At 41.8% G+C, this 25,010-nt stretch overlaps 1 protein-coding gene across 2 annotated transcripts in view; it reads left to right on the top strand.

The window, feature by feature from the left end:
- LOC117498559 (neurexin-3b-like) overlaps positions 1 to 25,010 on the top strand; it is a 314,909-nt gene that overhangs the window by 261,795 nt on the left and 28,104 nt on the right. For both annotated transcript variants that reach the window (XM_034150741.1, XM_034150742.1), the window contains exons 20-22: positions 6,695 to 6,866; positions 15,727 to 15,816; positions 17,322 to 17,632. In XM_034150741.1, the coding sequence (XP_034006632.1) occupies positions 6,695 to 6,866; positions 15,727 to 15,816; positions 17,322 to 17,632 (573 nt within the window). The remainder of the gene's footprint in view (positions 1 to 6,694; positions 6,867 to 15,726; positions 15,817 to 17,321; positions 17,633 to 25,010) is intronic.

Raw genomic sequence — 25,010 nt, 5'->3', positions numbered from 1 at the left:
CTAGGCAATATAAGCGCGAGTGTTACAAAGTGATGTCACTATGTTGGTGAAGCACACAAAAGAGTTCAATGGTTCACTGGTGTTTCAGGCAGGGGGGGGGGAGAGAAACTTTGGGATGTTAGCCTTTGCAGACCATTTACATGCACAAAAACGTATATAACACACTAAGGGAAACCCTAAAAAGCATAACAGGGGCTCTTTAATACAAAAAATATCCAATATTTATTTTTAGGTTTTAAATCAACAATGAAATGCTATTCTCTTGAGACTATGCTGGAAAGGGTAATGGGAAATAAATCACTTTAATTACAATTAGTTTAAAAAATGCATTGACAAGTAAATGCTATAAATATGTCAGAGAAGTAACAAAATGCCAAAGTACGTGAGTTGGCTCCAGATTCTTTAGTGTTTAAACGTTTAAACTGTGCTGTGGTAAGGTGAAGTACACAATATATTGTTATAGCAATGCTCTATAGTTCTTGAAATTAGCTTCAGATTCATTGGCTGTACAGAATGCAGCAAGCAAAGGTTATTTCAGGGACAGTGGCTCTTTCTAAGACAATGCAGCCAAGAAACATGCAGTAAAGTATAGTAGTGATGATAAGAATCAGTGCAGTGTCAGTACTGGAAGTTCCAAAAGCCTGAAAGTGATAGTATGGAGCTGGAGAGGCCTCTGCGGTAGCATTGATAAATGTTTTCACCGAGTCGTCCGCCATTAGTGTCAGGGCAAGTTACAGCCACAAGAGCGGACAAACAGGAAATAGAGAAAGAGCGGTTGTAAATAATTGATAAGGCTGACCCTGCGCGATTAATATTCTGCGGCAGAGGATCAAAGAGCGGAGCTCAGAGTTTGACATTGAGCCCGAACGCAGGAGTCAAAGCCATTACCTTCCCCGGCAACGCTTCTGCTGCTTGTGTTTGTATTAAAAATGCAATGACTCTTCCTCTTCAGTCTGGGATAACATTAGCTGGCACTTCTGCACATTAACCAACTGGCTAATGGACTTGCCACTATTACCCCTAACAATTACCTTCAATAGCACTAAGTAAAGCGAGATGGAAGCCATTTTGTTCCTGTCCATTCGATGAAGCCGTTGCTGGCTCTCTCAGGTGTGAAATATAGCCTGTGTTAGACCTCTGGGTTCTTTTAGGTGTGATCAATATTTCAGAGGCACCAGGCCTCCTCGCCTTGTACCCCCCCCCACATCGCCTCTCACAACAGCTCGGCAGCCGATTATGAATGTCTGAATGAACGTTTGAGCCAATTAATGATTAATGGAATTTCACAGTTTTCAGAGAAATGTTTATTTGAATAGTGCATTAAGTCTGTCACCGTGCAAAGCAAAACCCCAAACCCTGCAGCCTCTGTTTCTATTATGAGAAAGTAAAACCGTGTCTGCAGTGTTTTATTCAGTCCCTCTGCAGAGTATATATCTTCCCAAAAATGTGTGCCTTCTTCGGCTCCTGTCTGTCTGCAGCACTACGTATGCATCACTGCTCTGAGCAGCGGCATGTATTTAACATTCAGCTTTATTCATCACATTAAAATATGTATTTTCACCCCCTTCTTTCTTTTTCAATCCTTTACATCCCTTTCGTGACTTTGTATTTCCTTCAGGATGAGCCAAAGCCAATCATTGCCCGTATACCTGCTTCATAAGGCAGTTCATTCAAATTATACAATAAAAATACTCGTTGACATCTAGCCATGCAGAACGTTTTTAAATGATTCGTTTGAGCTTTGAGATTCTGCTGCCACACCAATGCAATGGATGAGAATAGAATGATGTTTGTTGTTGCTCACAACATTGAAAAATCCCATTTAAAAGTCACAACTTTTATTTTCAGAGTGGCTGGCCTTGTTACTCTGTGAAGCTTGTGTGTCATGTTTTCAAAGAAAATACTTTCTGTCAAAGCAACAGCCCCTATGAAACCTCCTGACAGTGCGTCCATTGGATTTGACAGAGTAACAAGGACACTTTTCAGTTAGACACATTGTTGTTACAGTTCTTATTTAATGCAGTGTTCAGCACACATTAAGGGTGAGGATGAATACTTTTCTTGTCGTTACCATATCCCAAAAGAAGGCCAAAATCATGTGTTAGTCCACGGACATTGACAGCGAAATAGTTTTTTCTGTATGCTCTCTTTGAAATATGGGTGACATATTCAAAGTTTCATATTAATATAAAGTTTAAGTGATTACAAAATGTAGCAAATGTTACCCAAAAAATTGTAAATACAGAATTTTTCCAGATTAATACAGATTCTTTTTTATTACTAAGAGTTCTCTTGAGCAGGACACAGTATGTTGGACTGATGCCCATGTTTATTGTACTTAAGAAATTCAGTTCAACAATGCAAAAATGATTATGGGTTTTTTACATTTTATAACAATAATGCAGCTCTGCATCACAGACAAAAATCGGTCTTTTGATACATCAAAACAATTGTTTGGTTTTGATCTTTCATTGGGGTTTGTTGACAATATTGCGGGACTTGTTGCAAACCAAACATTAAACCACTCAATATCAAAGCTACATTTCCAGTTCATGAGGACTCTTTACAATTTTCTCTCGTCTAAAGGTGTGATCGGGTTTGTTATAGCTTGTTTGGTTGTATATTTCCTTTGTGTGACTGATCCATTTATTCATTGTGGAAATAGAGAGACATTCTTCCTGTAATGAGGGCTTTCAATTCACCAATAGCCTTACACAATTTCAAGACCGCGACAAATATGCCGGGCTCTTGCCCAGCCTAGGGCCTGTCGAGTTGTCAGTACATTCTGTACATGAAGAAATGACTGCCTCTAAAGGCCAGCACACACACAAACCTCTCCTGAACAGCCTCTTACATCCTACCCTTTAGCACATTTCTGACTCCGGAGCCTGATGCGCACAAGAACAGACAGCTACAAATCACTTCGCCGTCCATGAGTTATCTCTGTCAATTACTGACGATAAATGGCTTTGGCAGTGTGAAGGCCAGGTGCATCAATCCGCTGAGTCTCACGTTGTCCTAGCTCCTCCACGCTATTGATTCTACTTCCAATGCTTCTATGATCTAGTTTTGATGGCCCCTGACCACAAAATCCAACTGAAGCGCTGATGTCAGATGAAAGGGTGGATATGTAACCCAAACTCCCCCCGTGGGACATTTTCACATTCCTGATATCAGATCTTCCTCCCTCCCAGCTGAGACTTAATATAGATCCACTGGAGTCGTCCCGCTACTACTCTGTGCCGGCACCAGATTTCAATCAAGGTTTGATTGCAATGTAATACCTTTTGTGGGTGGAAGAACTCCCACTTTAATAACATTATCTGACCTTAAAGTGCTTTCAATGCACATCTTCTTAAAAAAACAGCTGGCATATAACCGCATGTCTTTCTCTGTCTCCATAGATCTTTTGTCAGCCTTTTATTCTCCCTAGCTGAGCTAAATGTGCTTATTCCACCCATCTCACCTCCACAAAATGGCTTTCAGACGTCTATATCTGTCCAAAGCCTGTGGCTTAGCAGAATGACCATTCAGAGAGCTTGGGATGGGGTCTTTTGTGAGGGGCTTGTCCCCTGTACAGCAGCTGTCTTCTAAGGGGCTGTCTGTGATGGCGGTCTGCAGTATCGCCCACCACCGCTTTGACTGATCCTTTCTCCTTTCACTCTGCCCGGGGGGCTCTGCATGTGTTGGAGGCATTGATCGGCCCTGAATTGGATTGTGGCGAGCCTGATTACTGATGTCGGTGTGTGGCGGGTCACGTGGGACTGCTGGAGCGCCTCGTGCCAAGCCGGGGCCAGGAGGAGGGTTTGCTCGCTGGAATTACATTTATCAGTCTTATTTACACGGAGCGTGAACACAACATGCCCACACATACTGTAATGCTTAAGTGACGCACAAACAAACTGCCAACATAATCTCATTTTACTCCTATAGCGGCAAAGCGGTATGCATTCCTGATTGGCATTAAATAGAGAGTATGGGAGAGTGTTCGACTATAAAAGGGCATTAGCACATTACACCAGTAAATTACCACTTTCCCTACTGTAATGCCATATTTAAAGTGTTTAGAGAGCGACTGAGAATCTTTGGACACGGCTTTGTATTTCTTGCCTCATGATGCTACTGAATCAAAGCTCCTGTAGCGCAAGGTTACACTATATGACTTACTGTGTGTGTGTTTTGGCAATGGATAGTGCGTGTGTGAGTTTGAAAGTGATTTTCCGCGCATCATTTGTTTACGCCTGGAATAGTGGCCATCATCTTTTCCACTAAGAGAACAATAGCCATTTTTCCCCTTTGCTCGGGAGACAATGAAGTGCCTTCCCGCCTCGCGAGCGACAGGCCAATAAAAAACGTAATTGGATCTGTCAATCAAACATTGCTGCAGCGCGGGGGTGGGCTGGTTGGCAGGTGGGTGGCGGAAGGGTAGCCGGACAACAGGAGTAGTGCAGAAGAAGAAGAAAAGAAGAGAGGACCATTGTGAAGCATTAACACTCAGTGCCCCCTCTGCACACTGCCCGGAGGCACTCTGCAACAGTTACAGAGGTGTACAATTGTTGTGTTTTGCTGTTTGTTTGTACCAAGGCCAGGGGGTGACAATCCGTCTTTGTTTGTAGGTATTAGTGGGTCAGTGATGTGGCTTTGATGCGACTGCACAGGAGAGCCGGGGCTGCCACAGCCTCTGAAGGTCACCGTGGATGGACCAGAGCTGATGTGTCTGTCTGGGCTTTGTTTGTGCTCAGGCCATCAGACACAGTGTTTTTCCGTACCACAGAAAGGTCCTGTCATTAGTCAGGGGGATGCTTTCGTAGTATTTTTCACGGTCAACATATTCTTGTGTGTGCTTACCTCAGCCTTTAGGCGCATGGATTATTTGAATTTGCCCGTTCACACTTTTATAGTATGCATTTGCGTGTTGCTCTAAACTTTAATGATGACTGCTTAAATTAGGAGCCCATTTACAGCCTCTCTGACTGAGACGTTAAGTGCGATTTCAGATATTCGGTGCGTCGGGCTCCCACTCTCAACCCTACTTCGGCTTTTAGGAGATGGATTTCTCGTGTCTTTGGCGACATTCTTTTTCCATTATTAGTGGAGCAGGAGATTGTTACAGAGGAGAGATCCTCTGATGTTCCTTGCATGATGGTCTCAAGAACAATATCTCTTTTTATAAATAGAAAAAGGGTAATTCACTCAACAAGTGAGGCGTTAAATATTGTGTCTTGGACCGCCTCGACGGTTAAAAGAACCTGGAAACTGCACAGTCACCACAGGTTCATGCCCACAAAGTCATTTTACTGCAAGTTCCTTCTTCCTTTAAAACCTCCAAGAAAGCATCTGCTGTTCGCACTGTGCCTTAAATTAAGACAAGTATATTCTCCTGCGACTCTCGACACTTGCTGAGAAACAAAAACAGGATCCTAATTTAGAGTAATAAAAAGAGAGACGTCTGCTGTGACACACTTGATTTAAAAGTTAATATTTGTCCCTTATAGATCTCAAAGGTAGTCCTCTGTTATGAAAACAGCAAAAGTAAGTAAGGCTGAACTACTGTAACTCAGAAAAATGTTGAAGCCTGAGGTCATCTGGGCACCAATAAAATGACACGCTTCATTTATTAGTGTACACTGCAGCTTGGTATAATAATCCGGTGGTATTATAGTCATTCTCTCCTCTCCTATTGTATTAATAGCCTCTTACATTTAATAGAGATCACCAGGTTTATGCATTGCTTCATTTAAGTTATAGCAATCATGCAACGCTTCATTGCCTTCCAGGAATTTAAGCTCAACATTATCATGGCCTGGGTTGTAGCAGTTAGCCATGCAATGCCAGAGACTCAGCTGGCCACTTAACAATATGTCTGCCCCCTGTGCAAGTCTTCTTAATTTTGGTTTTGTTATGAGAAATGGTCCCTCTACTCCTGCCTTCTAACGTAGGTAATTACGTAGAGAGATTCCCTGTGGGGGATTAAAACAAATGACACAGAAAACACAGCCCTACTCCTTTGCCACTCACTCAACTCTGCTCTAAAAACCTTTTCCTTATAACGCCAACATGCCCGTGAATACGCAAGCAGCCACAATAAAACACACTGGCAGATCATGAAAACTAGTGGGGTCGAGCGGAGAGGAGTCAGGAATTGATGGGGATGAATCACGATTTATGGACACGGGGAAACTGGCTTAACATTAGGAGCTAAACAAAACATATGGTTTTCATACCGTTTGTAAGGACCGCAGCAGAAAAAGGCATCTGTCCTGCCAGTTTTGCAGTGACAGGCTGCAGGGAGCATTACTCATCATTACAATCTCTGCTGGCAGCCTATTTTCATCACATTACAGTGGTATAATGAAGCGTATCGCTGGCGTCCTCAGGTTCTCTGAGTAGTTCGCCATTAGCACCAGCCGAGGGCATTCATCCAAGTAGCTTTATTGAACTTTTTACAGTTAGTTTATTGTATAATTAATTTGTGACTGCACAACAATAGGTTGTATCTCGGCGCAGCACCAGTTCAAATTCTCTAATTTGTCTAGCTTGGAAACAAATGTGACTTATTGAGAAACATAGCTTTCTGCGAGTAATGCCAGTTGCTAGTTCAGAAAAAGTACTGTATTCAAATATGTGGATTAATCCAATGCTGGAATCAGATCCCTAACTTATTCTGTGTTTTTTTTCTTTGTGTCTTTTCCAGGATCAAGGCAAAATAAGTGTGACATTTAACATTGGGACGGTGGACATCAGTGTTAAGGAGACAACCACCGACATCGACGACGGAAAATACCATTTGGTCCGATTCACCAGGAACGGGGGTAACGCCACCTTGCAGGTGGACAACTGGCCCGTCAATGAACACTTTCCAACAGGTACTGCCTCTTTTTTAAATATTTGTCTGATAGATTTGTCTGAGTTTTCACCACTGGACATCACCTTTTTGCTTTAGCAAAGGGTTCCAACAAGAACAAATCTGGAATGGTACTTAGGGAAAGGCACCAAGACACATTTGGTCAGTGGGTAAGCAAGGAGAGGATAGAGGCAGAAACCAAGGGTGGCCGGTTGGCCAGATGAAGCCGCTGCCTGCCTATATCTCTCATTCCCAGCTCAGCAAAAGCAGCACAGCAGCAGAATACAAATGGGGTCATCAAACAGTGCTCGCTCAGGCACTTCCTTCATTTGGAACAGAGATGTGCCGATCAGCTAGCGAGGTGTGAGAGAGAGGAGGAAGGAAGGGGGGAAAAAACCCCTCTCCCGCTTCTACTTAACAGTCCATTAAATTGAGTTGGCTCTCCTGGTCTTTGATATCGGTGTCTACATTGCCAGCCAGCTTAGGAGAGGCCACAGTTGTTTCCTTGTTCCCTATTACCCACTCTTCAATTTCACTCAGTCAAACGGAGCAGGCGCACAGGGAAGCAACACGGGCACAAAGTGGCAGTTGAGGCGAAGAGAAGTTGGGATGACAAAAGATAATATGAAACTTCATTGATCTCTGAGGTAAGATTGTACCGCGGCAGCAAGACATAATTGGACGGAAACAGATGTAGGATAATGTTGAAGATTGAATAGTTACATTACCAGATGTGGAGGTAATGGGACCAGAACTGCGAATCCCTAGCTAAGACTTTTGAAAACAGAACAAAAATGCTGATGCTCCCCCGATGGTAAGGAGCAAATAAATAGGAGTTGATCCCTTTCACTTCTCAGCCCTATGTCTCAGCAGCCCTACAGCGCGCTCCTAGTTGCGTCATCATCGAGGACAGGGCAGCCTCCTCTCCTGCCGTGACCTGGCACGCTGTTTTGCTCTGGTTCAATGCCAGCGCAGGTGATGCTAATCTCTTCTGTCTCTGGCTTTCTTTTGCCATCGGCTGTCTTCCGCTTTTATTTTTTTTCGTGGACCAAATAAAGTAGGAAGGGTTTCGTAACTGCATTTCAGCCGCACTAATACTGGGGAATACTGAGAAACTCCAAAACATCTGGGACACGACATGTTCACGATTGACATCTCCATCCCGTAGGCATTTGCGGAGGTTGCGGTTGTTTTGTTTTTCAACCATTCTCCATATTTAAAGACCAGTACATCCAGCTGAGCACCTATCATTGTCATAGTTATGTGAAAATGCTTTCTCCATCAGCGTTCAATCGTTCTATCAATATGTCCGTCAATGTCTATGATCGAAAGCTAGCGTCCATTAAAAAATCACTGCTAGATGTCCGTTGGGTTTGTGTCTCAGTTTAACAGAAAGAGGTTTGATTTATTTGAGCTTTGTATTCATTCCTAGTTATTCTGTCGAAGTTTTGTTCCCTTTTTCTGTCCGCCTGCCATCGAGTTGAGGTCAGGGGATCGAATGCGTGGTAATTTATTTTTCTATTCTGCACAGGTAATTTGCAGGACACTCAGTGATAGCAATTCAACGATGATTGATTTTTTTTTGCCCGCCCTCTCTGCCTTGTAAAGGCGTTGTCATCTCATGAGTAATTACATGTTAGGGGTGCAGACTCATCGACTGCTTTCGCACACTCCTATGCTCAACTTGAAGAGAGCAGCCCGCCAAGACGGCTCTCAGGTCGTTCAATAAACTGTTACCGGATCCGGGTATGCCCTTTCGCCCTGTTGAGGAATAGGTGAGAACAAAGGTGTCGGTGGATTGCTTGTCATTCAAAGCCGCTTGCAAAATAGCCTTGGGCTTGTAAATTGGACATCTTAACAGCAGTGTTTACAAAGTTACACCACCAAAGTACAAAGGCCTTACTATCTGCTTTAAATGGCAGCAGGAGGTTTTTACAACGTGACCTAGATTAATGCTGGGTCTAATTTAAACACATTTCCATCTTTCTTGGGATAGACCTTCATTATATGATAAAACATTGTTATTGTATTATAGTTACTATCATAGTGGAATTTGGCGATATTGCTAAAGATAGGGAAATAGGCACGAGCAGCAAGACGAGCATGTTCTCTTTGAATAAAAGATTAACCAATAAATAAATACATTTTAATATGCAATACATTTTTATTATTGAGCTTGCAGTTTGCAGTCTTTTTAAACTGGACAGCATTATATTTGTAGGTAGTTCTGATATTTTGCCCACCCCTATGCAAACGTATATTTCAATACAGTGCATCCATCACAACACCACCACCACAACTTCAGTAATAAACAGAGTTCTCCTCTTTTGACGATTTGAAGTTTGAAGGTAGAATGTAAAATGTATTTTTTGCAAACTAATATTTTATCTAAACACAATTTCCAGGAAGCCCATGATTATAGTGATTATCACAAACAACAATAACAATATAATGATTGGGCATTTAAATGTGAGGGCTATTGAAGCATAACACACAGAATAACTTTTACACAACAATTCCTGATCCCAAACAGCTGCATTTCCATCAGCAGCTTACGTGAGTTTAGTGTTAGTGTGTGGGCGTTGAGTGTATGTGCGTGTAGACTGCCTTATTGTATCCCTCCCCCCCCCTTCAAACAATGCTTTGATGACTATGAGAATTGTCATCAATTCCTTTTTATTCCGCGTTTCCCCTCCTTTTTCCATTCGTCGTTCCTCTCTCCTACAATCGTGATTTTACTTTTGTGACAACCCACATTACTGCAGGGGCTTGCCTTTGTTTAGTGAGAGGGTTCCAATTTCCTTATATAACTCTCCGAATCCTTGCACTCTTTGATTTTGGATTACATGATCTTTTTCATGAGTTTGTATCTTTGAATGAGGGAATTATTAGACCGAGCCAGGCGGAAATCGTGCATCACGTTTTGCCGGAGCTGGCTGCGGTCCAGGCGTTGTCTCAGATGAATGACCATTGGCCTAACTACTCTCTGCTTGTCCCTGGGGTGATAGCGCGTCTGTGTCTGTGTGTGTGTGTGTGTGTGTGTGTGTGTGTGTGTGTGTGTGTGTGTGTGTGTGTGTGTGTGTGTGTGTGTGTGTGTGTGTGTGTGTGTGTGTGTGTGTGTGTGTGTGTGTGTGTGTGTGTTGTTCCATCATTTCTGGTCACAGGAGGGTTGGCCTTGTGTTCATTTTCAAACACACAAAGACCTTTATCCAGGCAGCAATGCACACAATGCTCCTGCAACCTGAAACAGGCACAATGAGTAGAACCGTTTTTCGAGATATCTGCCAATCTTTGTCTTGAAATTCAGACAAAACAATTCCTCGGGAACGAGATAAACCCCCGCGCGTCCCCGGGGCCAAACATGATTAGCCCTATCTGAGACACAATCTCTGTCGCTCTCAGAACCCCGACTAAGCTGAGCGTGGAAGCCGCCAGTCTAATTCATCCTTTCAACACCATACATTTCAGAGCGACCTGATAAATGATGAATTTACTCCGTGGCTTTGTCTGACGTCGGAGAGAGAAGGGAAAGAGGATAGAGGGAAAAGCAAAGCAGGAAGAAAAAAAACCCAGAGGAACGTGGGTGAATAGAGAAGAAATGCAGACAGTGAAAGAACACAGAGGCATTTAATGGAGTAGATGACTGGAATAAGTTGACAGAAGGTAGAAAGAGCTGACGTGTAGACAGATAGATGGGTAGAGAAGAAGAGAAAGGGAAAAAAGAGTCGATTAATGATACCAGAACATTCTGACTCTAGCTGAAGAGGTGTGAGTCAGCCGAGAAAAGCAAAGAGGGACGATTGTAATGCAGAGAGACGGAGGGGAAGAGAATAAAGGATAGTGAATAGAAAAACAGAATGAGTGACTAAAGAAGAAACACATGGATTTGGGAATGAGGTGGGCAGTGCAGGATACACATAACAAGGTGCTGAAACAGCTATGGGCCGGAACCGGGGATGATGCCTTTTTGGACAAGGCAGCAGTTTACCAAACGTACTCATCATCCCCAAATTGAGAAAATGCCAGGAGCCTGTCACAGCAGCCATTTTTCGCAGTTTTGATGCACTCTCAGGCCTGGCACGGCGATGGAACCCCGGTGAGATTAGTCTGGCAAGTAAACTGAATAGAACGAAGCGAACGACCAGCAGATGACTGTCGGCGTGCCAGTGTTTGTGTTGACTGAACGGCTGCCACCAAAGGGGAAACATTTACACTTTGTTTGGGCTGGGAGGAAAAAAGTGGGGGATGCATTCATTAGGGCTAAAAGAGACATGGAAACAGCAACAAATATGAAATATTAACAGTGTGAAAAAGGTTTGCATCAGCCAGTCAGAAGTGTGAGAGTAATGCTAAATATGCATGGTATGCACATGTGGAAATGTAAAAAAATAATACCAAAATGTTGTTAACACTGCATAGGAATTTAGTCCTACTACTACGTTAGCTGCTACTAATAATAATAATAATAATAATGATAATAATTGTAGTAATATTGCAACTACAGTACCAATAACAATACATATTCATACATACAATATGTTTATGCATTTTAGTACAAGTAAAAAAAACTAAGTATTGATGCACAAGAGGGAGAAATAATATATAAAAGACAAAGAAAATGCAACCAAAAAAACACAGAACACAAGCTCAGATTTAGAAATATAACACAAAGGTTACAATGATTATGTGTAGTAAGAATAATCAAGAAAATCCCTGCTACATGATGTCAGAGACACCAGGCTCAATATAATTTAAATTAAGGTGGCCCAGGATCCAGTTCCAAACACAATACGTTCTACTTATTAATTTATCACATTGGACAGATTCCCTTAGGTATTATTTATTAAGAATTGAATTGCTAAAATATTGTGTATACTAAGTGTTTATAATAAGAAAACAGAAATTAGGTTGTCTGTGCTGGAGATTTATAACCGAACAAGTTAACAAAGTGTAATCAAAGACTCAATCATTATTGCATAGTTGAAAGGTATATATGTGCAACCTAATAATAGATTTTTAGATGACACCGAAATATGAGAAATAATCAAACACATAATGTTGCTTAATTTCACTGTCCGCTTCATATACAAATAGTGAAATATGTGTCCACTCTGATTTGAAAAAAAGATTGATTTTTATAATAAACAATACTGCTTTTATTGGTAAGGTCATCCATTCTGGAGTCACCTTTAGAAATTGAATATCAAATTGACAAACTAGAGAGATTTTTCTCATTAGTTGGACAATTAGCTTGTGGTGTATTCATTACAGGGGTGGCTGTCACCTCATTAATCACCCAGAACAATGTAAGAGTTATACCTGAGACCAAGCCATTAGCAGTGCAGGCCAAGCTTACCCTGCATTCTCTCAGTTTCAGATGTGATTTCACTCCAGCTAAGTGAACATATTAGCAACGCTTTGTAGACGCTGCAGATCCTCCCCTCTGTGTTATTCCCGCCCCAATCCATCCCTCCACCTACTTCCACGAAAGTCCTCACCTTTCCGTCAGTCCTCTGGTTTCTGCAGCCATCATACCTCCCTATGTGGTCCTCGTCCAATGGAGAGTGTATTTGGCTGCCACCCGAAACCTCTCTGAGATCAAAGGAATAGGGCTGGAGCCCTGCGAGTAGCTGATTAACCTGCTGGCACGCTGCAGATACGGTCCTTTAGCTCCTGGAGATCCCTCACAGCCATATCCACACACATCCCGTCCAGCTGGCTTTAAGCTGAGAACTTGGCCAGTTTTTTTTTTTTCTTCTCCGACAGGTAGAAAGGACCGATAGAATAGAGGAGTGAGGAGAGGAAACTGATACGAGCATATGGGGTACCTAACTACTTTGCCGCATAAGTGGCTTAATGAACAGTTTAATGTAACTGTGGTGTGCTCCCTCCTTATGTGCAATTGTATTCAGCAGGTGGGAACAGTTGGTATTCAGATATGCAGGTAATAACTGAACCACGAAAGAACAAAAAGAAGACTGTGTAGAACAAAGACAGGCATGATATCTTACCCAGAAAACACACTTGGTCAGGTGGCTCGAAATTGGCAGCCTGGTCTCACTCCAAGGGCGTCAAATACAGACACACAAATCCCCCTTAAGTGTGTATGAGACGCACTGCAGGGCTTTTGGCTATTCCAATAGAGTGGCGAAGTCACGCCCACCTACTTCCGGGTAATGGGACCTTATTTCGGAAAAATTATGTATTGAAGTCAATGGGGAAAGAAAACGTATCTTTCGATCCCGTTTGAATTGTGCCATGAATTACACATATGATGTTTGTCAATCTTAAAAAATAATTTCCATGTCAAAAAAGTCACAGTTTGTCGTAAAACTGTTGAAATATAAGACTATGAAAAATACGTAACTAGAAAGACTACAAATCCCAGAGTCGCGTAAGTGATGTCACAATTGTTTTCCTCCACCATTCAGATACCTAAGATCAGCGCAATATAGATATAATCTATCTATATGGCGCTGGCTAAGATAAGATAACTTTAACAAGATGCCTGTGTGCTTAGTACCAGGTTGTTATTATACCAGCAATGGGTCTTGCTCGTTCTTTTGCTTCCCGTCTGATGAAAGGACCAGGAGTGGCTTGATCAAGTTAGCTACCTAGCTAGTAGCTAGCACATTAGTTAGCATTACAGCCTTGTCATTTTTATTAGCCTTAACATGAAGTAACATTAAGTAACCCAAAATGTTAAACAGTAAGAGTAGTAGTCATATTTCGTGAACCCTTTGAATAGTACTGTCACCGGTGTGATCATTCTATAATACACCATTTAAGCCCGGGGGAGAAATGCTAACACTAACGCTAGCGATCTTCTCTACTTCATGCTATCTGCACAAATGGTTGACATTAAACATTAAAACGACCAGGCAGTTCAGAGAGAATCAAAGGAAGGCAGGCAGGCAGCTTTGCATGACATTCTTCAGGACGTGTTTCATTGTGGTGATAGTGAGGATAGTCAATCGTTTTGTTGACAAGACAGTAGTGACGGCCATCTTGGTGACGTGTGTTGTTGACCAGAGATGTAGTTCATTGAGCGTTTCACACAAACAAATGTGTTACTTCACAGTTTTACGACACATTTTTTTTTTTTTTGACTTGCAAAATTATCTTTTAAATTGATAAACATCATATGTGTAATTCGTGGCACAATTCAAACGGGATCGAAAGATAATCTTTCTCTCTCCATTGACTTCAATACATAATTTTTCCGAAATAAGGTCCCATGGAGGTCCACCGGAAGGGGAGGGACTTCACCACTCTATGTAACGGGCAAACAAAAAAAAGGTCAAAAGTCCTCTGAGGGTTGAAGGGAGTTGTGTTGGATTGGTCTAACAAACACAGGGGATCGGCCTGTGTGTCCCGTGGTTTAAAAACCTAATAAGATAGATCTGTTGTTTACCCTAACAATAACAACGCTAAGGGTGCTTTAATATTGACTTGAATGTGGAAAGACTTTTGTTTTTACAGCGCCTTTTGAGTCTTCCGGCTCTGAGGGGTTCTGACACCTCATGCCAACATTTAATAGTTCACACACAGTCATACATCAATGGCCGAGCGGCTTCACAGGCTGCCAAAATGCTCATCATCTAGTCCAATGCTCATTCACACATACTCTCCACCAATGGCTGTGCCTTTGGGAGCAATTTGGGGTTCAGCATCTTGCCCAAGGACTGGATGAACCAGAGATCGAAACCACCGATCATTGGACAACCCACTGTACCTCCTGAGCCTCAGCCAAGCCATTATAGTAGAGGCTTCTGCCCAAGAGTGAAAATAGGGATGCACTCATGTTGCCTTGAGTATGTGTGTGTATAATGTAGTCAGTAGATAAATCACCTGAGAGACTCCAAGCAGCATTTCCAGAAAGCCTTTTCTCACAATTGTAAAGCCTTGCCCTTTCATTTGTGTTATAAATCATGGAATACTGATGCCCTTTTTTCCTCCAAATATCTTCCCATCTGGTTACTGAGTGACATCATGGTGTCATTATTCTTTAAAGGCTTCACAGTCTTTTGTCATACCCCAAAATATTTGAAGTTGAATGTCCCAATCGTATTGTCGGTGTCTTTTAGGGAATGCCTCAAAATATTGCAACCTGGAAAATACACAATGGAACATGCCAGAAAAAACACTAAGCACACACTTAACATTCAATGTAAAAGGTGGCCTATTAGCCGCAGCTGGGGTTCAGCTCTTTTTTCTCAAAAAGACCTCCCACCATGTCGGTAATGATATCATTTGTATGCATTGTCCTCCTCGAATCTGTGTCGCTGTGGGACTTCCCTCCCCATACAGTAGGTCTGCAGTACTTCATATTACCACTTCCTCCTCCATCGTTGCCCCCTTACAAACTACACAGCTCTTTCCTTTCAAATACGCTTCCAACCCAATCATTTCTTGGCCCTTGAAATATTAAAGCAGGTGGTGTCCAGTGGGAGAACAAGTGCATATTAATTATCTCCAATTGGCTACACAGAAAGGCAGTTAATGCATGTTCTAGCTGTTTAACCATGTGATGCCTATTGTCTTTGTTATGCAATATAATGATTGTATTATGTAGACTGGTTGTATTTCCTGTGTTTTTACCTTTTCTTGCAGGTTGTTTAAAAAGTGTCTTTTCCTTGAGTGCTATGAAAATGTGCTTTTAGTCTATGGATACTTTGTTAAATATTGGTGTGGAGTGTGCTGTATAAATATACATTTAAAACATATAAACTAAAGCTACTTGAAAGAAAAACTCATCATAAAGCTTTTATAAATTCTTCTAAACAAAGATAAACATCGTTATAAACCACTGTATAAATGTTTGATGTCTGTTGCTGTTGCCGACTGTTTCAAGCTGTTTGTTAAACTCTCAAACTTTAAAGGCAACAGCGACATTGAGCGCTATCAAATGGCAAATAAGAAAATCCCGTTCAAATATACCCGGCCAGTAGAAGATTGGCTTCAGGAGAAAGGTAAATCTCTATCGACCTTCTAGAATGTTTCTCTTTTTATTTTTCTGTCATTTCATCGGCTTGTTCCCTTTCAACCTCTGAGAATGAAAAACCACCCCTTAAACCCTTTTAAAAAATCAAGTTTAAAAAAAAGAGTTCTCTCCTTTGGTTTGTATTTTTAATTTCTTCCCCCTTTTTGTCATTGTCATCCTTTAAAATTGTGTTGAATCATGATGTCCAGTTAAAGGGACTGGGAAGAGCTTTTAAAACCATGCAAAGATAAGTACTGTGTGCAAAATTGTCTAAAGGGACAGCATGCAACAGTAGGCTTGGCTCAAATCCTCTGCAATGTTTGAGAACAAACTAATCAGTGGGCATACCCCCCTGAAAACCTTCCAAACAGCAGGTGTTTCTCCCTGCTGTAATTCATCTGATTGTAGTTAGACCCATCGCACACCATCAAATCCTCACTTGTTTGGTGATGGAGAGCTAATTGGAGCCTTTTTGACAGCAAAGCCTGCCAACGTGCCCTGATAGACTTTTCAATCACTGAAATCAACCTCGTTTATGTTTAAAACATTTGCGAGGATTCAAAGAAATCTACTCCTGCCTCTCTTACTCCACATAATATCATCATAAACTGCTTTTTAAAGTCCATTGCACATAAAGATCTTAACCTGATTATAAAGTCCCTTTAACAACTGCTAAAACTCAGGTGTGAAAAACCCCATTACTGCTGCCTGCATGACTCCACACGTGCTATTTCATTTTTCGCTTCTGTGACATGTACGTCCTCTCCCTGTCATTCCTTGTGTATTGTAATTGTGCAAATAAGACAGGCATGCAGTGCTTTCTGTATGTAAATTATACAAATGAGATTTTCAATTATGATTCTAGTATTGTAAAAGTTTGGTACATTTTCATTTCATAATTAATGCATGAGCTCTGTGTTTTGACAAGGATATTTAGACGTCTCCTAATGAAATTCCCCATGACATGTAGTGAGTGTGTATTGCTCATACTTTATCATAATATGCCAAACCCTGTATCCATATTTATTAATCATCCTACCGCATGAGTCCACTGTTTTGTCCAGAGAATATTAAGCGTGCCTGTGGAACTTATTCTAGCTCATTTTTACAAAAAAGAAATGTCTACACCTGCATGTGTTACGATAAAGCTGCTATAGCTGAATGATTTGTGTTGTTTTCAGCATTAGCTCTTTCAGGGGGCTTTTTCTTGTGTTGTCCAAGAGAAAAAGCCTTCCTATTGTAGATAACAGTGCAGGCTTTTAGAGTGAACAGAACAGGTGGGGTTGTTGAGAACTGATACTGGAGTTTTTTCAGCATGTTTCATCACTTTTAACCATTTTACATCCATCCTCACTCATTTAATCAAGCAGTAAATCCATAGTGGTAACTGACATAGTATTTTTCCGTTAATGCTTTTTACCCGCAATAAAAAAGTAGTTCCTCCGCTTTTAGATCACAAGCGTATAAATACTATCGTCCCTCCCTCCGCGCCAGGCCGGCAGCTGACAATCTTCAACACCCAGGCCACGATCTCCATCGGCGGAAACGACCGGAAGCGACCCTACCAGGGCCAGCTCTCCGGCCTCTATTACAACGGCCTCAAAGTCCTCAACATGGCCGCCGTGGGCCACGCCAGCATCAAGGTGAACGGCAGTGTGCGGCTGGTGGGCGATGTGCCGGTGAGCCGGGGCGCCGCACGCACCACCACCTCGGTGCCGCCGGAGATGTCCACCACCTTTATTGAGACCACCACCACGCTCTCCACTACGACCACGCGCAAACAGCGTTCACCACCCACCATTCAGGTAAGGCAGGCAACATGTGTGCTTCAGTATGTATGTGTGCGGTGAGTGACGTTAGTTCCAATTCAAAGATGGTTCTGTGTGTGTTCCAATCAGGACAGCCAATTGTGGCCAAAAGATTTCACGACAAGGAAATAATCACAATATCTAAAGAGAATTTGGAGGAATAATTATAAAATTGTCAAAATCCGATTTTTACTGAAGGAGTATTGTAGCCAAAACAGAATTCACGATAAAGATATTATCATATTATTATTTATTTTTTCAAATAATTAATTTGCAAAAGAAGAACACTCCAAAAACGAGTAATGCTTTTTTTATGTAATCCATATAGTAAGTGCCTTTTCAGGCCCAGTTTGTAGAACGATTTGAGTCAACAATGCAAATAATATCCTGAACTTATCTTCAAGGAATAGTTCAATATTTTGGGGGATACGCTTATTAACTTCCTTATCCAGAGTTGGATGAGGAAATTGATTCCCCTCGTATATATGTCTGATGAATATGAATCCAAGAGCCAACAGCTGGTTATCTTAGATTAGCACAAAGACTAGAAACGGGGAAAACAGCTAGACTGACTGTCTGAAGATAACTGATAAGATAGCTGTCTTTATGCTAAGCTAAACTAACCGGCTGCTGGCTCCAGCTTCATGTTAACTGTACACTGTATCAACTGTTGTATCTTATTCTGGACAGGAAAGGAAATGATTGCTTTTCCAAAAATGTCAAACTCCTTCCATAAACCCATTGGTTAGTGTCCAAAGTGTTGGTAAAGTTGCATTCAATTGCATTGTTCCTTGAGAAACTTGAGTGTGTGAGCTGAATGTTTTGTCCCCTAATTATCAGCTTTAAAAATGTGATAAAGTGAAATGCCAAAAATGCAAAAGCCCTCCCCTCTGTTTGATGTGTTTTTGTGACTTTTCTGTGAGTGGGTGGATTGGAGCGGCGCTGCTTTTTTTCTCCCTATTTTGATCAGCCAAGGTCAGAATACTGTATTTCTCAATCTAAGAGGATTGCATGCTGCTGCTCGTCGAGGTGTGCAAAGCCGGCCTTGCCTCTCTCTCTGTCTTCTTTTCTCCGTCCATCTGTATCTGTCATTCACCCACTCCGGCCTAACAGAGGCCTTTCTCCAATACGTCCTGACTCGAAGCCAATGAATGTCACCGCCGTGCCAAGAAAGTAATCACGCCGAGCAGTCCTTTGACACCCAGAGGACAAATTGAACCAATCGTTGTTCATATTAAAGCAATAACTCTCCCTCAGGGGGGGTGAGACAGGGTTGTTGGTGGACGACAGACAGGAGCCGCTGTTATCAGCCTCTTCACCTCAACGACAGATTGCCCGGCGTGCAGTGATGGCCCTTGACACTTGTATGTCTCTATCAGAGTGCAACCGTGTGGGAGTCAGAGCCATAGCCCAGTGTCAAGCTCTCATAAGTGCGGTTTTGAAGTTCCGGAGCAAGAGCAGAGCAATCCATATTCTCTTCCGTCTACGCGTAGCATGAGTAATGCGCGATGATGATGACTGAACTGAGATACATTACACCAGCATCTGTCTCCGGCACCATCAGCAAGGTCACATCGGATCAAAGAATAACGTGGCATCGCTGGGAAAATGGCATTTTGTGTCATAGGCTATTAATATCAAAGGAAGTCAATAAGTTTCCTGCGTTATGTGAAAGATCTTTTATACACAGCATTCTCCCTTTCAAGGTGAAATGATGAAGCTATATCACTTTTGTCAATACCCAAGATGCGGCTGTTTGATGCCAAATTATCTTTGGTAACTACTTTTTTTTTTGCCCTCCCTAACTTTTCCCGTTACTTCCGAGAGCGTGCTCCGTTCATTCTTCTTCCACAACCTTCCATAGCACTTTGATTCACACCGCTGTGTCGCGGAATTTCATTTGCCAAGGCCTTTAATTTTACTGTTCCCAAGTCGGCTGTCAAACACGGTGGTGTGAGAGGTAAAGAGAGGACCTGTACCAGTTTGGCAGATGTCTCCACCCCTCAGGGTAGTATAGGGCCGTAGAGGGAGTGGAGCTATCATTAGTGATGTACCGCAGTGCTGGAAGAGAGCAATAGGAATCTGACACCGAGCCGGAGTCCAGTGTGTGTGCAGCTGTTTTAGTTGAGGGTGTGTGTAGACTTTAAATGTGTGTGTTTTGATATCTTCACATCTATTATTGGTCCACTTCACCAGCACTAGCTGTTTCCTTTTCCGAGGTGAGAAGTGACGAATCCCCTGACATCTCAGGATCAACAAAATGAGAGACAGGGGTGGGAAGTGGAGAGAACCAATCTCACGCTTAATTAATGATGGCTCCGCCGGGACGCACCGACAGACACCATTCATTTTCTTTTACTCTCTCTTGCTCTCTGTCTGTCAGCGTGTTACTTGGACACTGTGTGACCTCAACGGGGGTCTAAAGACTAGTGTGGACAGGAAAGAGACCGTTGTGGTTTAGAAGATTTAACTTCAGCTGTTTTAAGTATGTTTTACAACCTTAAGTTACAGTCATTCACTAAATAAGTAATGCTTTACTTACTTTAATGGAACAGCAGTTCATTTCCCACATTTGTCTTTCCATTTATATATTTTTAAAGTTGTAAGAAGACAAATGAGGAAACTTGTTTGCTGTAAACATCTTCTTGCAACACTGAACTTCTGAATAAATTGTAAAAATGAAATGAAAATGATTCCCTTTCCTAGTGTTGCCAAGCTTATGAAACATTCCCTAATTGAATGTTTAAACGCACAAAGAGAAAACATGGAACTTGTAAACCTTGAAGTTAGACGTAAGTATTTAAATTAACAAGAAACACATAAAACTAAATTCAAAAAGAAGGTTTATATGCAACATAAGTTTCCCAATTCTGATAATAATTCTCCAAGTTCTATCTTCAAAATTCCACTTATAGACAAAATAAATTGTAATACAATGTAATGTTGGCCATAATCAGTTATTTGTAAGTCTTATTTTGTATTGAGAGCGTTGGGTAATAAGCAATATCTTCTTGCATCACAACAACCTTTGGATAGATGTGGTAAATCGGTCAAATAATATCCGTTCCTTGTGTTGTGGAGCTTTGAAACACTCGCTAATTGTATGTTTGCACGCACAAGAGGACAACATAGCTCCTGTAAACCGCAACAATCTGTTTCTATAAAATGTAGTCCAATGATGTCTGAGCGTTAGGCTAGAAATCTATTTTTTTGGCCATGTCATACCTCTTTGTGGATATGATATAGGGCCTTAGACCTGGCATTACATATGTCAACAGACTGGCACATTCTGAAGAAGAGCGCCCACGCCCGCCCACTGTCCCGCTCCCGAAGCCTGCCTAACTTCTAAAGACTCAACCCGAGTCATCATTCTGTGTTTCATCCGTTTAACATTTGGAACATCTCTTTGATCATGTGCCTCAGTGGAGGGTGACTAATGCTAACCATGTTAGCTTTACCTCCCTGCCATAGACTCTTAACATAACGCTGTGTAAAGCCGTGGTGACACAGAAATGCTAACATGATGCGAAGATAATGCTGCGTGTGACATATGCACATTAAGCAGCTGCTCTTTGTAATGCAGAATGAACAGAGAGGTTCCCTGTGAGAAATCCTGACACTCAAACAGCCCTTTATTTTTCTCCATCCCAATAAATATTAATCAGTTCTTTATTGACTTGGCAAGACAAGTAAATAAGGTTGAGAAAGAGCGATACAACAGTCAATAAATATAAACAAGAATAATGGAATAAATATTGTGCTCTTACAAACCTGTTTACTTTAAGCTTTGTTTTAGCCTCAAACTGCTTTTAATATGGCAACTTGTTCTCCCCAAAGGAATAAACCGTTTGACATGAGCTCTGTTGGCTGTCTGAGCTCAGTGTTCATACAGTAAGTGGTTGGTGTTGAAGTTTAAATGGCATGTCACTTCTTCTGGAAGTTAAACAATACTGATTAAAATGATACTTGTAGCTTATATAATGGAAAGAACTAGTATGAACGACGGGAGATGATTTCCCATTAAAGGAAACCCACACCAATTGTACACATCAAAGTGTTGAGATGCACTACTATGTATGTGAAGAAAGGGGTACAAAGCCTTTTGAAGCTCAACAGGGACCTGCGCCATATTTTATACATTACTTCAAGTGATGTCGCTTAAGGCAATAAGGATATACGTTGAAAAGAAAAGAAAAAGAAAGGGACGTTTTGGGCACTCCTTATATTTGCTTTAAGCTATTGGCTCAATGCTACATTAGCTGCTACTAGTATACCAGACTCCCCGACAGAACTGTTTTCTATCATGGTGCATTGTGGGTGATGTAGTCTCCAGCTTTCCCAGAGGAGAAGACTGAGTGAAATAAATAAGGCGTTATCTCTGGTTCTGTATATTGTTTGTACAAGAGAGAGGAAGGAACATTTTCGTGTTGCGTAGCTATGTTTTATCATCTTTTCTTTTTTTGCTTCGTTCAAAAGGTTAACCTAGTTTGGAACCACAATTAAAACAATTTTAAGTTTTGAGGCAACATTTGAAACTGGGTTTGAAATAAACCTGTGTATTCATTTCCCATTCAAGATAAAAGGGAAACTAGAAGTGCATCCGGTTAACAAAAGTGAAAAATATGCCTGGGAATAGTCTATCCAAAATGTACTGGGTTCTTCCTTGGCCCATGCTAGATCCCTCCATCAAGTTTCATGAAAATGTGGCCAAATTGTTCTTATAATTTATGCTTTTTTCTCCAACAATGCTGCTCTATACCTGTGACTAAGAGTGTTGATGTTGTCAGAAGTTCTTCACTGCAAATGCAATCGTCAATCCCATATTGATCTTCTGTTGTGTTGGTTATCCGTCAGCGTGACACACAGGTGGATGAAATGTCAGTATTACATTTAATTAAGCCTCTCTAAAACAGGTATAGCTTGTTAAGCACCTACCTAAGCTTTAACCAGCTCTACAGAGTACTGGTTGAAACCAAAGAATAGATTTCTCGCTCTCTGGTTTGATGTGGATAGTCAGTGTGGGAATACTCATTTATGCGAGTCTGTCTATCAGGGGAGATCGACGTCTCTCGTTCTCAATGAACTCGCACTGCTGGCTTGAGATGTTTGGGGACAATTAGTACAGGAGGCTGCAATCTAGCGTACCGTGGGGGAACACGGCTGAGGGAGAGACACTGAAAGTGATTTGCATGCTTGCCGTGTTAAAGAAATTGCTCGCGTCCATCATCTTCAACTGGCCCGGTGCTCAGGAGACGGGAAAATGAGAGGTAAATTGTGTGTGGTTTAATTGGCCTTTTTTCTGCTGAAAAGCGCATTGGATACACGTTTCATAATGACTGCATTGAATGGACTCTTCTTTGGCACCTAGATCTGTATTTTCAGATGTTCTCCAAGGTGTTTTGATAGATGGCATGAGGTGCAGGGTTGCAGGAAGTGTAGGGAGACTTGGGGAATCACGTAGCAGAGGTCATGAACCAGAATCAACTCACACTGTTGCGAGATTAGATTTTGCACTCTTAAACTACCATGATAGCCTACTTTTTTTTCCATCACTGTTTTCCCCGACTCGCCTTTTTCTGTCTAAAGTACATCGGGGATGATGCTTAACGCCTGGGGATATATGATAATCACTGATTTATTCTCTCTTCAAGAGCTAGTGAGGAAGGCGCTGTGCCGCGCACCGCGAGTCTCTACGTGGAAGTCTGCTCCATGATGTTTGATGAGTGTGTTCACCTGCTTGTGTATGCTAGGGCGGATCCACCAGTCCTTTTTTATTTTCAGTTAGTTAGTCTCTGTGATCACCCTCCTTTTAAAACCATCGCCCACACCTGCCAGTAATTGCATAGAGGTCAAACTAGTAGGCAGGTTTTCACAGGGATGCATTCTTTATATATTTTTTCCCTTTATTTGTCTTTTTCTTTTGTAGCCCTGCTAGGCCCCCTTTCCTCCCAGTGAATTCTGGGAGATGAATGCTGGAGGTCCACTCGTTGCTCACTAGGTCCAATTAGGAGACAGCAGAGCGATGGGGACCCCGCTGCTGTGTGTGGCTCATTAAAGGAATAGAAACACACACACACATGCATGCAGTTTCTACAAGGATCTCTTAATCTTTTTCTCACGCATCATGCACACATCCACAAGGAAATTAAGTTACTTTCATACTTAAGAGTCTGTCAGCTCTGTTGCATCCACTTACAAAGTTCCCCCCCAATCATCAACATGACAAACGCATTCCAGCACTGTCATGATTTGTGTTCCTTTCACCGTTGACGGAGTGTGTGCAACACTCCATTACGACTTTCTCTATGAATGTTTCATGCAAGACAATATGTACAAAGAGCTACTTCCATTAGACTTCTCTGCGTGAACTTGTTTGTAGATGTTTGCAATTTCATGTCTGTAGGTCATGTGTGTTTGCGAGTGTGTGTTTGTGTGCGTTTGTGTGCGTTCAGGGGCAGTTTGTGTCTCAGTGTGTGAGAGCCGGCAGCTAGCTCCAGGGGGTTTTCAACCACAGGGGGTTTTGTAATAGATGTCCCCTATGCCTCACAATACAGCTCATAGAGATCCTCCGGGAATGCTTGTATATGTGTGTGTGTGTAAACCTGCTGTCTTGTCAGCCTCTGCTGTCACGGCGGGGGCACTCAGACACCAAGGGGCAAGCAAACGGCACACATCCGTTACACACACAAACAAACAGATGCGCACAGGGCAGCAGTTTGTTTGTGAGCTGACCAGCAGGACGTCACAGAGGTTCGAGGTGGTACAGCCTCGCCTCCTGCTGAGCTGCCTCCAGAGATGGCTGACTGGTTATAAGGAGACACATGTCCAACTGAGAGCTCAAACTTACATCTGAAGTGACAAAAGTGACACGACCTGGGCCCCAGTTCTTCTCAACAAGGAAGATCTTCAAAACACTTCATTTTGTAGGAGGAAGTGGACGCGCTTCATTTATCTATATGTAGAATCTATAATCTTTTCTTTTTTCACAGTGGATAACAAAAGTATTCACAAAACAAAACTTAAGTAATACTTACGTCATAAAAGGGCGAAAAAGGAATAGAAAAGGGACGAAGAAGAAAGTATATTGTGCAATCTATAATCTTAGGTCAGAACACAATTTACTCACAGAGCACACTTATGCATATTTGGGGGCCAAAATACCTCTGGGAAATATTTGATTAATGTGTTTTCTTCAATTGTGAAGTGTAATATTAGGAAAGAATATTATTAAAATGAAATCCTTATATGTTCTCCTTATTATTTTCATTGTTTTATGGAGACTTAAGGTCTTATTAAAAATATCCATTACAATAACACTTCAAATCAGATAAGTCACAGCATCCCATTTGTCTTTTTTATATTATTAATATCATCG

The sequence above is a fragment of the Trematomus bernacchii genome, unplaced genomic scaffold (assembly GCF_902827165.1).
Source record: "Trematomus bernacchii unplaced genomic scaffold, fTreBer1.1, whole genome shotgun sequence".
NCBI classification, from domain to species: Eukaryota; Metazoa; Chordata; class Actinopteri; order Perciformes; family Nototheniidae; genus Trematomus; species Trematomus bernacchii.
Note: the sequence above shows the minus strand (reverse complement) of the source record. Positions and strands in the feature narration are given on the sequence as shown.